The sequence below is a fragment of the Bidens hawaiensis genome, unplaced genomic scaffold, assembly GCF_021521415.1.
Source record: "Bidens hawaiensis isolate Kalapana, Puna unplaced genomic scaffold, B.hawaiensis_p1.1 tig00009541_1, whole genome shotgun sequence".
NCBI classification, from domain to species: Eukaryota; Viridiplantae; Streptophyta; class Magnoliopsida; order Asterales; family Asteraceae; genus Bidens; species Bidens hawaiensis.
In genome coordinates this window covers 777,886-794,823 of record NW_027491709.1, presented here as the reverse complement: position 1 = coordinate 794,823, position 16,938 = coordinate 777,886, and the positions used below count along the sequence as shown (strand labels likewise).

Below are 16,938 nucleotides of genomic sequence, written 5' to 3'. Positions count from 1 at the left end.
AACCGTCAATAAGAATACATTGACGACAATAATGAAATCGTCAATAAGAATACATTGACGACACCTTTCTATATGGGGATACCAAATATACTCGGAATTAACGTATGATCATACTTTGATGAGGCTACCCGCCTTAGCATTCAAGAATTTGCACATAATCATGTAAAGCATATAACACCAAATCGAGCATTTATTTAAGTAAACATATACAATACGTGTTGTGGTTTAAGACTCAAGTATAAATCATTTGAATTTGAATAAGTATGCAATGCCACCCCCAAAACGAAAGATGGAAAACGGGGGATGAAAAAGTACTCACATTAACAAGTAACTTGAAAGATAGTGTCGTGAATAATCGGAGAGATCGGTTTAACGAGCAAGACCTATATTAAACGGGTCTTGTGTTAGTAGGTAGTCTTGGAAGGGTTTAAAATAAAATACATGACGAATAAAGTAAATAAATAAAGTTTATGATTTAAAATGTAAATATTTGAGAAATTAAATAAACGAGTTTTGTAAAATAAGTTTACTCGAAACCGGGTCTCGGTATTCTATTCATTAGTTTTTTCTTTTTTTTACTCAACCTATGTTAAGTAATAATGTGGGTTAAAATGCGATATTGCAAAACCCTTGGTTATAAGAATACCAAAACGAGGTTTAACGAGTGTTCGGGTTTGTCAGTTCGAGACTTGATAATTGACCAAGCTCACAGTTAACTTCCCAAAATAATAAATATTACGAGATAACTCAATAAAATCAAAATAGACATAACCAAGTATGTAGTTCTATTGTGAAGAACCTTAACGTTCGTTAAGCGAGTATACGACCTTATCGGTTCGAACTTGTTATAAGATCAAGTTGGTTACCGACATGCCAAGTATGTTTAGAAACTAACTAAAATTGATTTAAAATATAATCTTGAAGAAAAATATGAGTTTTGGTGGCTAAAAACACACTTGTGTGTCTTAAGCGAGTGAACTCGGTTTAGTTCGGTTTTTGGTTCGGTCCTTGACTCGGAATAAGACCGAGGATGGTTACCACATACCCAATTATCATGGAACTTGTAAAATAACTTATAAATAATAATACTCAAGTTTTACATTCAAAAAGTTAACAATAAAACTTTTAAACAAAAGTTCGGTTTTTGGTTCGGTCCTTGACTCGGAATAAGACCGAGGATGGTTACCACATACCCAATTACCATGGAACTTGTAAAATAATAATACTCAAGTTTTACATTCAAAAAGTTAACAATAATGCTTTTAAACGAAAGTTCGGTTTTTGGTTCGGTTCTCAACTCGGGATGAAACCGAGGCTAGTCACCACATACCCAATACCATGGAACTTGACAAATATGAACAATAAACTAAAATATGTAGAAGTTAAGCAAGTATAACAAGTTATATGGTTAGATTTGTTAAATATATAAACAAGGACTACAAAGTCCTCCATGTAACCTTGCCTTACTAGCCCGACATTTCAACCGGCCGAGACCGAAGAAATGAAAGACCGAAAGTAAACAAGGAGTGTATATTATATATATGTTGTAACATCAAGCTTTAAGTAGTGAGAAGTTAGTTAAAATGAAAGATTAATCATTATAGACCTTGGTTAAATCAAAATCCAAACATCACTATGGGTGTGCAAAAACCAAATTAATTGATGAAATCGAACTATAACAAAATCAGTGGGGTCGGTTTATTGATTTTTCAAAACCGATAATAGTAGGCCGGTTACGGTTATAGTTAACATCATTTCCATACCCACCTAAACCGAATCGTATTTTTTGTTACTATATGCATTTATTTGAAATGTCATGTAGTATATACTGATATAACTGTGTAATAACAATTTATTACGTGAATAGAAAACGTTAAGCCCAAATCTTGTCATGTTATATTGCTTTTGAGTTATTTTTTAAATTCACGGTTAATCGGCCCGCTATAAGTCTATAACCTTTAGAGCCAATTAATTGAAACAGCCATAACTAATTGTTAATGGTAATCCATTAACCGACATCTCGGTTACGTAATGACTAATGGTTATGGTTTTGGACCAAAACCAACCCATACACACCCCTTCATTATACTATGTATATAGGCAAGGCCGTCCCTGAAAATACAAAAATAAACTAGGGCCTGGGACATAAAAACACAATAGGCCCTAAAATACAATGTCAAACTCTAATATAATTTAGACAAATATGATGATAATAATAATAATAATAATAATAATAATAATAATAATAATAAACAAAAAAAGGATTTTTTTTATAAATCGATCTAACTAAAATTCTTAAACGATTTGTGCCTTTCTTAACTTTTCTTCTATTATTGTTGGTTTTATGGTTTTGATCTAACTAAAGTCGTTAAACATCAATAACTTACTAAACATTTAAATTGGTGGGCTAATACACATTTTGATAAATCCGATAATTAAGATTCGTTTATTTAGTAATGAAAGGTATGAGGTTGTATGTGGTGGGTGCTTGGATATTACGATATTGCATACTTTAGTGCGAATAAGGAGCAAACAGTGTAATATTTTATCATTTCCTTATCATCCGCTCTTTGTTGCCCTGATGGAACAAAAATATTTTAACTGAGGGGTCCAAATAAAACTTTATTATTGGAGTTACAAGTGTATGTTGGTTACTTTTTTTTTAAACAAGTGCCCCCTTCATATAATACTTTTTAGAACGATGAATTTTTTACATTTATACTACCGCACTTTTTTAATTTGGAGAGCCCCTTTACCCCACTCTCGGTATTTAAAGAATATGATAAATAGAATTCTAGCTTTTCAGAAAATTATATTTAGGATGTATATATATAGAACATAAACTAAATGAAGGATAAATAAAACAGATAAAAAGTTAAATAAAACCTAAAAAAGAAGTCTTACAAAATTTTGCTGCCTCAGGTCCTCGTCTTCACCGGAAAAATTCCAGAAACTAAAAATGCATTCTCTTTTCATCTTATTTAATCAATAAGCAAACCGTATAAGCCAAAAGCACATATATATAATTTTTTTTAAGAAAATCATGGGCCTCACAGAGAGATGGGCCTGGGGCCTAAGCCCTCCCCGCCCTCCCCTATGGCCGGCCCTGTATATAGGGTGAGAATGAACCAGGTCTTACTCGCCAACCCACGAGATGTGTCAAACCCAAACCAACCATATCTGCTTAGATTACAGCAGGTTCATTCCATTCCCTGGTCCTACAAATACCAAAAGTTCGGGTCTAGGTCGGCAAGAATGCCTAAAAAGTGCTTAAATCGGTTCAATACTAAGAACCAAATACGCATATACAAAGAAACAAACTTTCCACGTCACGTTCGTGTTCAACTATTAAAACAAAACATCATGCGAATGGGCAGAAATAATATATGAAAAAGGAAACAAACGTTCCACATCACGCTCGTGTTCAACTATTAAAACAAACATCAAGCGAACGGGCACAAATAATATATGAAAATAATGGCGTCAAATAACGCAATAAAACCTCTATGCGAATTACAACACTCAAAAGTCGATATTGAAAACGGATAGTTTCACTCTAACAAGTAGAAACAAAGCAAACCATAGTTTCAGTCAACATCCAAAGTCAAATAATCCAAACTCAATCAAAAACCCTACTCCCATTGACCAAGTCAAACCACCTTTCATGTTGACTAAACAATCTATGTGCTGCTAGCTGCGGCTGTGGCGGCTTCGGCACCTTCGCTTTTCTCTTCTCCCTCTTTGCTGGTTGCAGCCTTCGATTCCGCTTCTTCACCTACATCATCATATCAGTTACAATCACTACTAATAGTAATAAAAATAATAATAATAACAATAATAATAATAATAATAATAATAATAATAATAATATGTCACAAGTTAACATGATTAGAGTTTATAACTTATAAATAAGTTACCTTCATCGGAATCTTCATCATCACCGCCCATAAAGTCACCCATGTCTGGCATGCCGCCCATACCTGGCATTCCCAAGCCGCCCATACCGGGCATCCCCATGCCGCCCATACCTGGCATTCCCAAGCCGCCCATACCTGGCATTCCCATGCCGCCCATACCGGGCATCCCCATGCCGCCCATGCCCATGTCACCAAATTTCTGTGCAAAAATAAAGAAATTATTTAAACATACTATATCTAAATAAATCTTATAAAACTAGTAGTTCAAAGATAAACCATGAAACGTTTTGAGTCCCTTATTTAGGTTAGGAAATATAAATATATAATATTTAATTCAAAGAAGAAAATACATTAGCAATGAATTTATGTAAATAAATATGATGAAAAGTTATTTAAAAGATAAAGAAAATTTTAAATGAAATTTTAAGTTAGAATTTTCTTACAGAGAAATCCATTCCTCCCATGTCAAGATCTGCAGGACCTGAAACACGAAAGCAAATATTAATTGAAAGCAAATATTCAAATTCAAAATCATATAATTCATATTACAAAAACAGACACACACACACACATTATAGATATTTTTTTACTTGTATTTGCTCATAGATATTCGAATCAACCTGCACTCGAATCAAATTTGAATTTTATTTGAACAGGTTTTTCAAAATTCGGTTTTAAAATTAAAATCACCCGCAAGAACACTCGACTCATTTTATTTAAAAAAACTATCCAAATTTAAAAAAAATGATTTCCATAGAAAAAAAAAGTTTTTTAAGGTGAATTAAAAGATGACATGGCATACCGGCATCATCATCCTCATCGGCCCATTTGTCCCAATCAACTTTCACGTAATGTGGGGTTTTAGCGTCTCCTGACAAAAGTTTATTCCACCATTTCGGCTCAGCTTTCTCCAAAATACAAAAAATGCTCCTTTCGCCTATATTTATTTTGCTTTCCTACATACAACAAAAAAAAAACTTTAGCATTAAATACGCAAAGTAGCAAAATAACATACAAACAAGGGTATTAGCGTAAAATCACTGCTTACCTCTACGTTAACTTTGTCAAAAAGCTCAAGCTTAAGATCATACTCATGCTGACCAGCTTTAGCAGAGAATGTAAAAACACCTTCAGGGGCAAGATTGACCTTTGCGTCCTTTGTATCGGCCAATACCACTGTGATGAACACTTTGTCCTCCCTCTGGGCCCACTTAACCTCGGGGTGGCGACTACAAATTACGATAACAAAGATTATTTAAAATATCCAACACGTTATCTATAACACAAATTTTCCAAACTAACCAAATTTATAACTATTAATTCCAACATGAAATACCAACAGGAAAAAAGAAAGGAAAACAAAGATTAAACTTTTCAAAAATAACCAAAATCCAAATAATATTATAAACAAGATTTGCAAAAAAGGTCATCTAAATAATTAAAAAAAAAACTATTATCTGGTACAACCATCACTCAAATCCCAAGATTACTATCAACAACCAACCTTTAAGCAGATGATATAGATGTTAATAAAGCACCAAAAAAAAATTTATACCAAGATTGCTATAACATCTATAGGTCTTCATTATAGAACCCATAACAGGTCGGAAACCACATAATGCACTTGTATGTAATGAAATAGCAGGGTTTGCGGTTGGTTATGTAACCACCCACAACAAGATCTCCCTGTGCAGAATTATGTGTGCAGTTCTCAACATGTTATTGCATCTAAAATGAGCATTTGGGGTGCAAACAAGCCAAGCTACTCGAGATCAGCTCGTTAAAAAGCTCGATCGAGCCGAGCTGAATCGAGCCCGAGCCTAAAAATAAGCTAGTTTAATAAACGAGCCCGAGCCAGAGCTTCACTTATCGAGCTCGAGCCTGCTCGCGAGCCTAAACGAGCCTGTAATTTTTGTAACTTTTTTTAAATATATATATAATATTATTAATCAATATATATAATGTTATGAAAAAATAAATAAAAATAATGAAATAATATATATTATTTTATACATAAAATTATAATAAAAAATATATAAAAATAATTATAATTGTATAAAATATATGATAAATAGTAAACAAGCCGAGCCCGAGCTTAAAAATCCGCTCACGAGCGGAGCTCGAGCTTTGAAAATAGAGCTCGAAACGAGCCGAGCTCGAGCTCTGCGTAAGTTAAACGAGCCGAGCTCGAGCCTAGTCGAGCTCGGCTCGTTTGCACCCCTAATGAACATCATTGGTCTGTGTGTGTGTGTTTATAGTTGATCAGCTATTGTGTTGTTTATATTTGGAATGTAAGTAACAATTAACAAATTAAACATGTGACTTGTTTTGCCTTTGTTAATTTGTTTGATGATAACATCAATTTTCTGTGATTTGTTTTGTAATTATGTTTTGGGATTTTAAAGGGTAGATGTTTGATTAGCGGATCAACGTAAAGCTTATGAATTAAGTAATGAATTAAACCTGATATTTAGTTTACTTGGATATTGTAAGGGCTTCTATTAGTACTTTTTAGTAATGTTAGATGGTAACATTACAAAAAAGTTACATCACAAGCCCACAAATTATCCAAAGAAACTAATTATCCAGTCCAATTCATTAGTTAATTCTAAATCTTAACAAAGAATCGCTCATCAAAGATCAACCTTCAAAACTCCCAAACCATAATTAAAAAAAAACAATAGAAAAAATAATGAAAAGAAACAAGTCGCACATGTCTAATTCATTCCTCAAAAACTTAAACCAATCAAGCTCAAAACTTTTTTTAAATATAAGATGATACATAGCTAAAACAAACAGTTAAAAATCAAAACAAGTACTTTTAAGTAATTTTAGATTAGTTAGCATTTGCTGTTAATATTACATAAAAGTAAACACACAATCCCACAAATCATCCAAAGAAACTAATTACCCAGGCCCAATTCATTAATGCTAATAAAAAATCTACATTAAAAAATCCCAAAACATATTTAAAAAGAAACAAATTATAAAAAAAAATAATAATGAACAAAAAAAATCAAGCAAGCAAGCCATACATGTCTAATTCATCCCTCAAAATCTTAAAACAACCCACAACACAAATGCTAAAAAGCCAAGCAAGCACAAAACTTTTTAGAATAATAAAAATAATAATACAGTATACAGCTATAACAAATTATCTAAAGAAACTAATTATCCGGGTTCAATTCACTATCACTGCTGCAAATAAAAATCTACATTAAAAAAAATCCAAAAACATAACAAAAGAAATTCTAAAAACAATAAAAAAAGAAGCATGTCATACATGTCTAGTTCATCCCTCAAAATCTCAAACAACCCACAACACAAATGCTAAAATAAAACCAATCAAGCTTGAAACTTTTTACAAAAATATACAAAATATACAGCTATAACAAACAGTTAATAATAATCAAAATTATGACAGAAGATGGGTTATAAATTAAACTGAAACCTGGAAAATAATAAAGATTATGTGGAAGAGAAGATTACCTCATGATTGTGTAGGAAAGAGGAAAGTAAAGAAAACCCTAGAAGTGATCTGATAGATACAGCAGCAGCAGCTGAGTACTTTGATCTTAAACCCTTCCAGAAATTTCTAGTTGATAATAGGGTTCTTGGGCCTTCTATTGGGCTTTTGTGTTGGGCTTAGTTAAGATATTTATGTTAGCTATTATCTATTTATCTATATATCATCTATATATAAGTAAGATTTACTTGTCTGGCGTCACAAGATTATTTTTGTCTATATTTTTTTTCATTTAGTTTTTTGCATTTCAAAATAGTCGTTTTTTTTATTTTTAAATTATGCTTATACCCAAGGAACGTAACAGATACTAATCATATTTGTGTCTGCTTGCTGTCTAATGCTCGGTATTTTACCAACAACCATGTTTCAAAGCTCAAAATTTACCAACGCCCAGACTTCACCGACAACACCCTGATTAACACTCAGGTTTATCAACGTCCAGGTTTTACCCACCGAATAAACACCGCCTTATAATTTTAACTTCTTTTATATGCATATGCTAATAGTCATTTTATTTGTTAATTTCACGAACGTATCTTCGGTTTTTAGTTATGGTACCGTAAAACGTAACAGATACCGGCATAATATAAGTCGAGTCACCGTCGCAGCGCTCAAGTTTTTCCAATTGAAAAAACGTTATTTTAGATTAACTAAATTTTTATATAATAAGTTGTATGAGTGCAGCTACATTTTTTTGTTTTTTTAAATATATTAATTTGAAGAATCTGTGTTTTAGTTGGTGCTGCAAGGCCCTAATTGGGCCAAGTGGCACCATCTCAATGGTCCAAAATTTTGTTTTTAATTTTTTTATTGGTTAAATGTTTTTTATTTTCTAGATTTGTAACAGGCATTATGTTTTTTTTTATTGAAACCGTGTTGATTTACCGCCACAACATCCGCGCCTAACAATGCTCGGGATTTACCGACTCACCGCGCAACGTCCAGTACAGACAATGCTCGGGTTTTACCTACGCCCGGATTTTGCAAAACTTTATTTTAGTTATGATACCGTAACAAATGTAAACGAAATCTATGAAATTCGCGTTAACCCACCTCCGAAAAGCTTAGATTTTTACCAGCGCTCCGGTTTTAACGACTAATCACCACAAACGCCCGAATATCAGTCGACTCGACGTTTCGACGATCAGGTTTTACCAATGCACGGTTTACTGACCAAATAAACATTGTCTTAACTATGGTAACAAAAAAAAATTGTAACGTGTTATACGAGTGACCTAGAGTCACTGCCTCAGCGTTTGGGGCCGACTGCGACGTCACCCCATTGCACGTTGACCTTCCGCCAGGAAGCCCGGTTTTTGCCAGCGCCCCAGTTTTACCGACTCACCATCGGAAAGCCCGAATACGAGTCGACTCGTCGTTGCAATGATTGGGTTTTACCAACGCCCTGGTCTACCGACCGAATAAACATTGTTTTAAATATGTTAACAAAAGGAAATTATAATATGTTATATGAGTGTCGTAGAGCCACTGCCTCATCGTCTAGGACCGACCGAAGTCACCCCGTTGGCTCACCTCAATTTTTATTTTTATTTTCTGTTTTCATTTTAATTAAGGTCCAGTATCATAACGAACGTAGCTAATATTGACTAAATTCGCGGTGACTCGCTGCCGTCGTCCGGGACCAACCGACTCCACCCCATTTGCCAACCTCAATTTTTATTTTTATTTTTTTGTTTCCATTTTGTTTTACTTCTAGTACCGTTACGGGCGTAGCTACTATTAACTGAATTCGCGTTGATTCGCCACTACAACGCAGAGTTTTACTGGCCGAGTTTACCGCGCAACGCACGGCTAAATTACTAGTTGCAATGTATATAATTTGGAGCTCCATAAATTGTGTTTTTCTATTATCCGGTTTTGGGTATGGAACTGGGTTCGAGTATGATTGGATATTGGGAAAATTAGGTATTGGCAATACCAGGGTCGGTTTCAGGTAGGGTATTGTCTTTAAAAGCTATACTCTCTATGTACCGATTCAGGTCGGGTATTGTAGAGGTGCACATATCGGGTTTTTTAAATACCCAAGTTCGGGTATGGAACCGGGTTCGGGTATGACCGGGTATTGGAAAATTGGGTATTGGCAATACCCGGGTCGGGTTCAAGTCCGGGTATTGTCTCTAAAAACCACACCCTATGCATCGGGTTCGGGTCGGGTATTCTAAAACTGGGTATTTGAATACCCTATTTCCGGGTATTGAATAAACCCTACTTTCAGTTTTTTTTCAGGCTTTTTCCTGGTATTTTTCGAGTATAGATTGGATTTTTTCAGAGGTTGCACGTTTTTGGGTATTTTCGGGTAATTTCGGATATAAATCGGGTATTTGAAAACCCGGTGTCGGGTATTGGAGAAAACCGGTTCCGGGTATAGAACCGTGCCCTACGGGTAGGGTCAAGTACGGGTATCAAAAACCCGGGTATTAAAAAAATCAGTTCCGGGTATTGTCTTGCCCTCACTTTTTGGGGGTGACATTGTGACGTCCGTCTAGGGTGTAGCTTTTACTTCTTGCAATGCTTTAATACAAACCACTGAGATGGCTAACAAGATCTGAATAAATGTTACTGGGCACTTGATGTTGATGGCTTTCTTTTTTTTTTTAATTTTTAATTCGAACTTTTTGTCGTGTTAATCGTAGTTCCCAGCTTAATTTGAACGTAGGCTTTTTGAAACAGTCAAACAACTTAAAAGCTTTAAGAAGTTGAATAGAAATAAGCCCCCATGTAACATAACTAGAATTGAAGCCAATTGATCGGTTAATCTTTGAAATCGATTCAGTTAATCATCAATTTGAAGCTTCAATCAATCAATTTTGACTTTGAGTGATGGGGTTTAACATTGAAAGTATCATTTTTTAAACTTGAACGTTTTAGGTTTTGAAATTTGACTTGAACGTTTTTTTTTAACTTGAACGTATACGAATACCTAATGTACATTAGGCGATTATTGTATGTTAACTCACCCCTATGAATTATAATATGCATAATTTGGGATTAAGCATGCAATTTCCGACTTGAAGGCCGAAACCAAATTCTAACAAACAAGTCACAATATATATGCGCATAATCATACAAGACAAAAGCTTATTGACGTAACCAAAATTTCTATGGTAAGATAGATTAGACGTGATTACTTTAAATCACTATCAGTAAATTCTACAATATATATTTCAGTTAATCTATATCTAATTTATACTTTTATTACTTTGTTTTTAACAGAATATTTTGATCATGGTAATCAGACGTTCATGTGGGAAACGTGCAAATGCTTATTTCTAGAAAGCTGAGTCCGATAGAGGCAAATAAAACAACAGGAATACAACATACTCACTTTGATATAGTAACGAAGATGTGCAACTTCCTGAGCTAAAGTTGTTACTAATAAGCTGCATAAAACTATTTCTTGGTGATGAAAATGTTCTTACTTTAAAACATTAGACATTATAATTAAATGATTTCATTAATGTTTATGGGTGGCAACATTAGAAGTCATTTTTATAAGTTTATGTGTTTCAGCACTTTGTTTGCGTATGAGTATGAATGTAATTATAAACACGTCGTAGTCTCAAAAAATAAGTTGTCATTTGAAATTATATCTATGTTTACTTGACAATTTATATATTTCCGCACGTGTCGTACACGAGTCAATAACCTAATAACCATACAAGACAAGGCTTATTGACGTGGCCAAAATTTCTATGATAAAATAGACTAGACGTGATTACTTTAAATTACTATCATTAAATTCTACAATAATTGCTCAATTTTCCTAAAGATATTTATCATGACTCAGTTTTTTCTATCAATCATAGTCATTGAACTTATTGCATAGTGGGGCTTGGTCTCAGGGTGGACCTATAACAGTATGTAGTCAACCAATTAATTTATGAATATTAATCTCACACGTTTATATTTTCAAAGAAAGATTAAATGCATTATGCTTGTAAAACTGCTTGAAGGGTTATAACTTTATAAACCTGGAATGGTCGACATTACGAGGGTGCATGAAACTGAAAAAACCCAAAAATTAATACGATATAACTAACTCGAAGAAAAACCAATGTTTTGATTTTATGTTTTTGTAGAAACCGAACTTTTAGCTTGGTTTTGCGTGTAACTAAAACCGGAAAAAATGAACCGAACTGAACCTGTAGATTTTTTCATTTCTTATTTTGAATTTAAGTAGTTTATAAAAATTTAGTGTAAAGTTTTAGTGTTTAACCCAAATAAATTATACAAAATGTATAATAATCAAACAAATTATTAACTAGCAAATAAACTAGGCCTAAAGTCACTATTTTTTTGCCAGCATTCTTTTCCCAAACTTTTCTAGCCCAAGTGACAAAATCAAAAAACCCAAACCTAATCGAACTCAACTAAAAACCAAACAAATCGAAACTAGTTGGTTTTTAAAAACTTAAAAAACTGAAATTTTGGTTTTGGGCTAAAACCGAACTGACCCATGCACACTTCTATCAAACGTCATAATTCAAACCAATAAAACCGATCTCATAATGGAAAATTACACGGGTTTAGAAATATTGGTTCTACATCTAACAATAAAGGAGATTAGACCTTAAGACGAGACTAAGTAGCTACCAACCATTTTGATGCGGCTTTAACCTATCTTAATGACCAAAACCTATCTAATCGAAAGTGGGGTCTAGCTTAAGCTGTAACATCTCGGATTTTTCAAACCCGTTTTCGTTTACGTTTAACCCGACCCGGAAACACTTTTAGATCTTTATTATTCATCAAGAAATTAATATTTATTAAGAATTAAAGATTTCAAGTTCAGTTTATACCCTTATACTTTCAAGAATGTTCAAAATCTTATTTATATCATAAAAAGTTCAATAATTGACCAATAAACAAACTTCAAGGACCAATTATGTCAAAAACCAAATTATGATATCCCATAGACCGGGACGCAGCGCGGTGGGCTTCCCCACCTTGGCAGCGCAGCGCGGTGGCCACCCTGTGCAGAATCCATGTTCGATTTACATTCCTAGTTCGTTTTTGGCCCGAAATCGCTTATTTTTGGCATAAATCGAGTGAATTAAGGTCCAAGAAAACTAATATAACTAAAATACATGTCCATATACTTAAACCCTTGATCAAGAACAAAATTTACTGGTTATAATATTGATTTAAGCATTAAAGGCCCATTCGGTTCTTAAACGAGTAAGTTACCATATTTAGTTCGATTTGGTGAATCCTGTACAAACATATCATTATTTCTCTGCCACAAATCATCCCTAAACCCCTAATACACAAATCCCAGCCGTCACCTACCTCCACCCTTCATCATCTTCTTCGGTTTTTGATTTATTGTTGAAGATACACTCATAAACGGTTGACTTTGCATACGTGTGGACCTTTGACTCTTCGTTTCTCTTGATCCTTTCACTTTCCGGGTAAGTTGTAAACATAAGAATCGTTCATATATATATTTCCTAGTTAATAACCTTCAATCAATTTCGGTGGTTGAAGGGTGTTAGCTGGTCAAATCGTTTAAAACTCATTAAAGGACAAAATAGTCAACTAGTTTGACTTAACGTTTTCTCATACTTCTGGTCGGATTCAACGTTCGGTCCAAAACTTTTATTCTCGTAATGAAATTTTAAGGCTACTGACCAAAACCCGACTCCCGACTCGCTGTTCGGATTCTGGTCAGTGCCATCTCGCTTAAATCTTAAATATAACATAACTTGAGTTCTAAACGTCTGTTTGGATTGATTCCAGCGGCCACGAGTTCATTTTTAATTGTATTATCATATCTCACAGATTCATATTCTGATCATTTATAGCATTTGACTCGTAGTGGACGACTCGCTTATTCGTATTTATATTCATTTGTCATTAGTCTAAGGTGAGTTTATCATTCCCCTATTTTAAAACTTTTCTAAACGTTTTGGGGACATATGCGTATGCATCCGTATGTCATACTATAAATATACATACATACATACATACATACATATATATATATGAGAAGTATAGTTTGAAAATCCTCTTGAGTTGAGAAAACCCGTGAAAACCCTATGTAACATCGTTTTTATTTTTTTTGTTACATGTAATATATGTTGTTACATTAATACAAAACATCAAAAACATAAAAAAAACATGTTTTGCTATTTTGTTTTTACATTTTTTTAGTAATTTTTATATATGTTTTCAGGAGAGAGAAAATGTAAATAAACTTTTACATTTTTTATTAACTTTAATTGTGAACCACAAAATTTAATCTTTAATTAAAAACATGTGGTTGAGAATGGGTTTCTAAAGTTTTCACAACTCAAATGGGTTTTTATTCTAACCTAACCCTATATATATATATATATTCAAACAAATGCATACGTGTTATTGTGAGTGATTTAATCAAACATACGTGCTACTTGCTTACTTGTGTTACCATTCAATCATTCGTATAGTGGGTGTTCCCGCTAGTGACCAACGCCCGATTCACTTGGCAACGGTCTACGTACTTGTTTACGGTTTGATTATATTCACCGCACTTATCACGTTATGCTATTTATATTGTTGTGTCAAAACTGATGATATTTCACTCAACTTTATGTTGACAAAACTCCATTTTATACGCATATTGTAACATCCCGAAATTTCAAGATAATATTAATTATATTACTTAATAATAGAGGGAAAGTTTACTCGGGTTATCAGGAAATAAATAAAAGAATAGGAGTTGGTATGGGTCGGGCTAGTGTCGGGTAATGGACGTTGGTTATGGATTTGGATTAATAGAGATGGGTTAAATAAGAATGGGCCTTAGGTCCATGGGATTTCAGGGATATAAATATCCCATAAACCCCAAAATATCTTTCATATTTCACCAAACTCCCTAACACACACATACCCACTAACTTCGCCGGAACCGGCTGAGCCAAGGGAAGAATCGGGCAGGTCCGAGAGAGAGCGATTAGTTGTGTTAACAAGTTAAACGAGATCCAAACAAGCTCAAAAAGGTATGATTCTTGATCTTTGAGGTTTAAAGATCCAAGCTTTTTAGTGTATAAGCGACCAAAAATGGTCGGGAAGCGTAGTGGGTGATATTGAACCATAGCATGGGTGTTAAAATCGCTCAAAATGCTGAAAGAAACCGAACAGCGGCCGTCTGGGCAACTTCGCCTTCATCTGGGCAACTTCGCCTTCAACGCGATGACCTTCGCCTGCAAGCTAAGTTCGCCTGATGAACTTCGCCTGCAAGCTAAGTTCGCCTGATGGCAACTTCGCTGTAAAGTTAAGTTCGCCTAAGGTTCAACTTCGCCTGAAGCCAAGTTCGCCTGATGACAACTTCGCCTGAAGCCAAGTTCGCCTGATGGCAACTTCGCTGTAAAGCTAAGTTCGCCTAAGGTTAACTTCGCCTAGAGCTAAGTTCGCCCGAGGGTTTACTTCGCCTAAAGCCAAGTTTGATTAGAAAATAAATTATAAAGCGATAAGTTAAAGTAAGCTAATACTAGGCCACCAGATTAGATCAGACGAGTATTGATACGTGTAACTTGTACAGTCAGCCGAGCTCAGTTAGAGAAGAGATTTACAGCTATCAGAAAAAGAAGCAGAATTCAGGTGAGTTTCTAGCCCCATTTATGTGTTACGTTTTCGGGGCTGTGTGCATACTCAATATGTTCGTTAATACACTTATCCTAAGAGATAAGTGTATGCCTTATATGGATAATGTGAAATATATGAATGATTGCTTGACGGTACGTGAACGATCTTCGGATATTGCACGTATCGTCAAGGGAAGTGACTAGCTCCTTACATGGATATTAAATAATAAAGTATAGTGTTCCCATATGGAAGGTATAGTGTTCCTTTTATGGAAGGTATAGTGTTCCTTTTATGGATAGTAAAGTGTTCCTTCTATGGATAGTATAGTGTTCCTCCTATGGAAATTATATATGGTAGGGTAATGGTAATGGTTCTTTTAATAAATATTACGTGACGATCCTCCTATGGATATTTATACAAGGTTAAGGTAGTAATATGTGTCTTCGGATACGGGAAGTAATATATGGGAATAAATTGTATGATACCTGATTAACTAGAACTCACTCAGCGTAGCTGACTTTTAGTATGCACGCAGGTGAGCCGATTACAGAGCTAGCAAGAGGATGACGCATGACATGGATTGAACGGCTGACATCTGAAGAAAGAAGTAAAGATGTTTTGAATATAAAGTTTTGTGTTATGGTATCAAAGAAAAGATTTAATGTTTTGTAACAAATGATTGATGTTTTATATTCCGCGAAAAGTTTTAATAAACTCTGATTTGAAGGACTGTGTTTATGAGTAAATCCGACGCTAAAGTAGGGCTACCGGGTTCGGGGCCTTACAAGTTGGTATCAGAGCATAAGTTCGAGAGATTTAAGCATCCTACATGCTTAGACTCGAACAGAGAATGGGATTTAAGTAAGAAAAGAAAGAAGATGCCAGTTCAAGAATGCCATGTGTCGCTCAAGCAAAAATCAGTAAAGGTAAGGTGTATGATTAAATGATATATGTTAATGAGAAAGAAAAGATACGTGATCGATAAGGATATAAGTAATTGATTGTTTGATTTGACTAACTGCTTAAGTAGAACCAGCACAAATAGACTCATAAAGGGAAGCGAATAGGACACGGAAAGCAACGTGATCAGCTAGTCACAGCTGGCCACTGTTATTACCTGTTAGCCTTGCTATTCTTGTACTAAATAGTTCCTTGAGTGATGATGTTTGTGTTGTCCCTTTAAGAATACTGATGGCTGGAGCTGGAGAAGTTGTGGGAACTGGGGGTCGCATTGGACGTCGTGGCAGGCCTCGTCTTGTCCGGCAACCCTCGGTAGAAGAAGTTTCCCACACCGAAGATGAAGGGAGCGCCGCTGGAGGAGACCAGAACAACAACGAAGAAGTTCAACTTAGCCCTGCGGTTCAAGCAGCCATTGTTCAAGCTGTAGTTGCTGCTGTGAAGAACCTGAATCCCGAAGGATCTGCTGGAAGCCGTGAACGAACCGTTGAAGGGGCAGGTGGTAATAATAGAAAGGATGACGAGAGGGAAAGGGGTGACTCGAGTGAGGTAAAGTCTGTGAAAGATGATGATAGGAAGAGGGGCCGAGGCGGTTGCAACTATAAGTCCTTCAAAGGTTGTGACCCGCCTAAGCTGACTGGTTTAGGAGACGCAATCGCTACTCTTCAGTGGATAACCGCCATGGATAAGGTTATCTGCATTAGCGAGTGCCGTCCTGACCAAGCTGTCGGTTATGCCACTCAATCTTTTGAAGATGAGGCTATGTATTGGTGGGAGAGTGTGGAGCAGAGGAAGACCCGTGAAGAGATCAAGGCGATGAGTTGGAATGACCTAAAGGACATGGTGATGAAGAGGTTCTGCGCTGATACAGAAGTTGAAAGAGTGGAGATGAAGTTTCTGAATTTGAAAGCGGGAGAGATGACACAACGGGAGTATACTACTGAATTCAAC

At 35.0% G+C, this 16,938-nt stretch overlaps 1 protein-coding gene across 1 annotated transcript; it reads right to left on the bottom strand.

Annotated features, from left to right (window-relative positions):
• Positions 1-3,467: 3,467 nt before the first annotated feature.
• LOC143532710 (uncharacterized protein OsI_027940-like) lies at positions 3,468-5,166 on the bottom strand (the record flags this gene model as incomplete). Its single annotated transcript, XM_077027684.1, has 5 exons — positions 3,468-3,775; positions 3,918-4,116; positions 4,361-4,398; positions 4,720-4,873; positions 4,966-5,166. Coding segments are annotated over 5 exons (687 nt in total), but the record flags the coding sequence as incomplete, so codon positions are not given.
• Between the last annotated feature and the right edge of the window lie 11,772 nt (positions 5,167-16,938).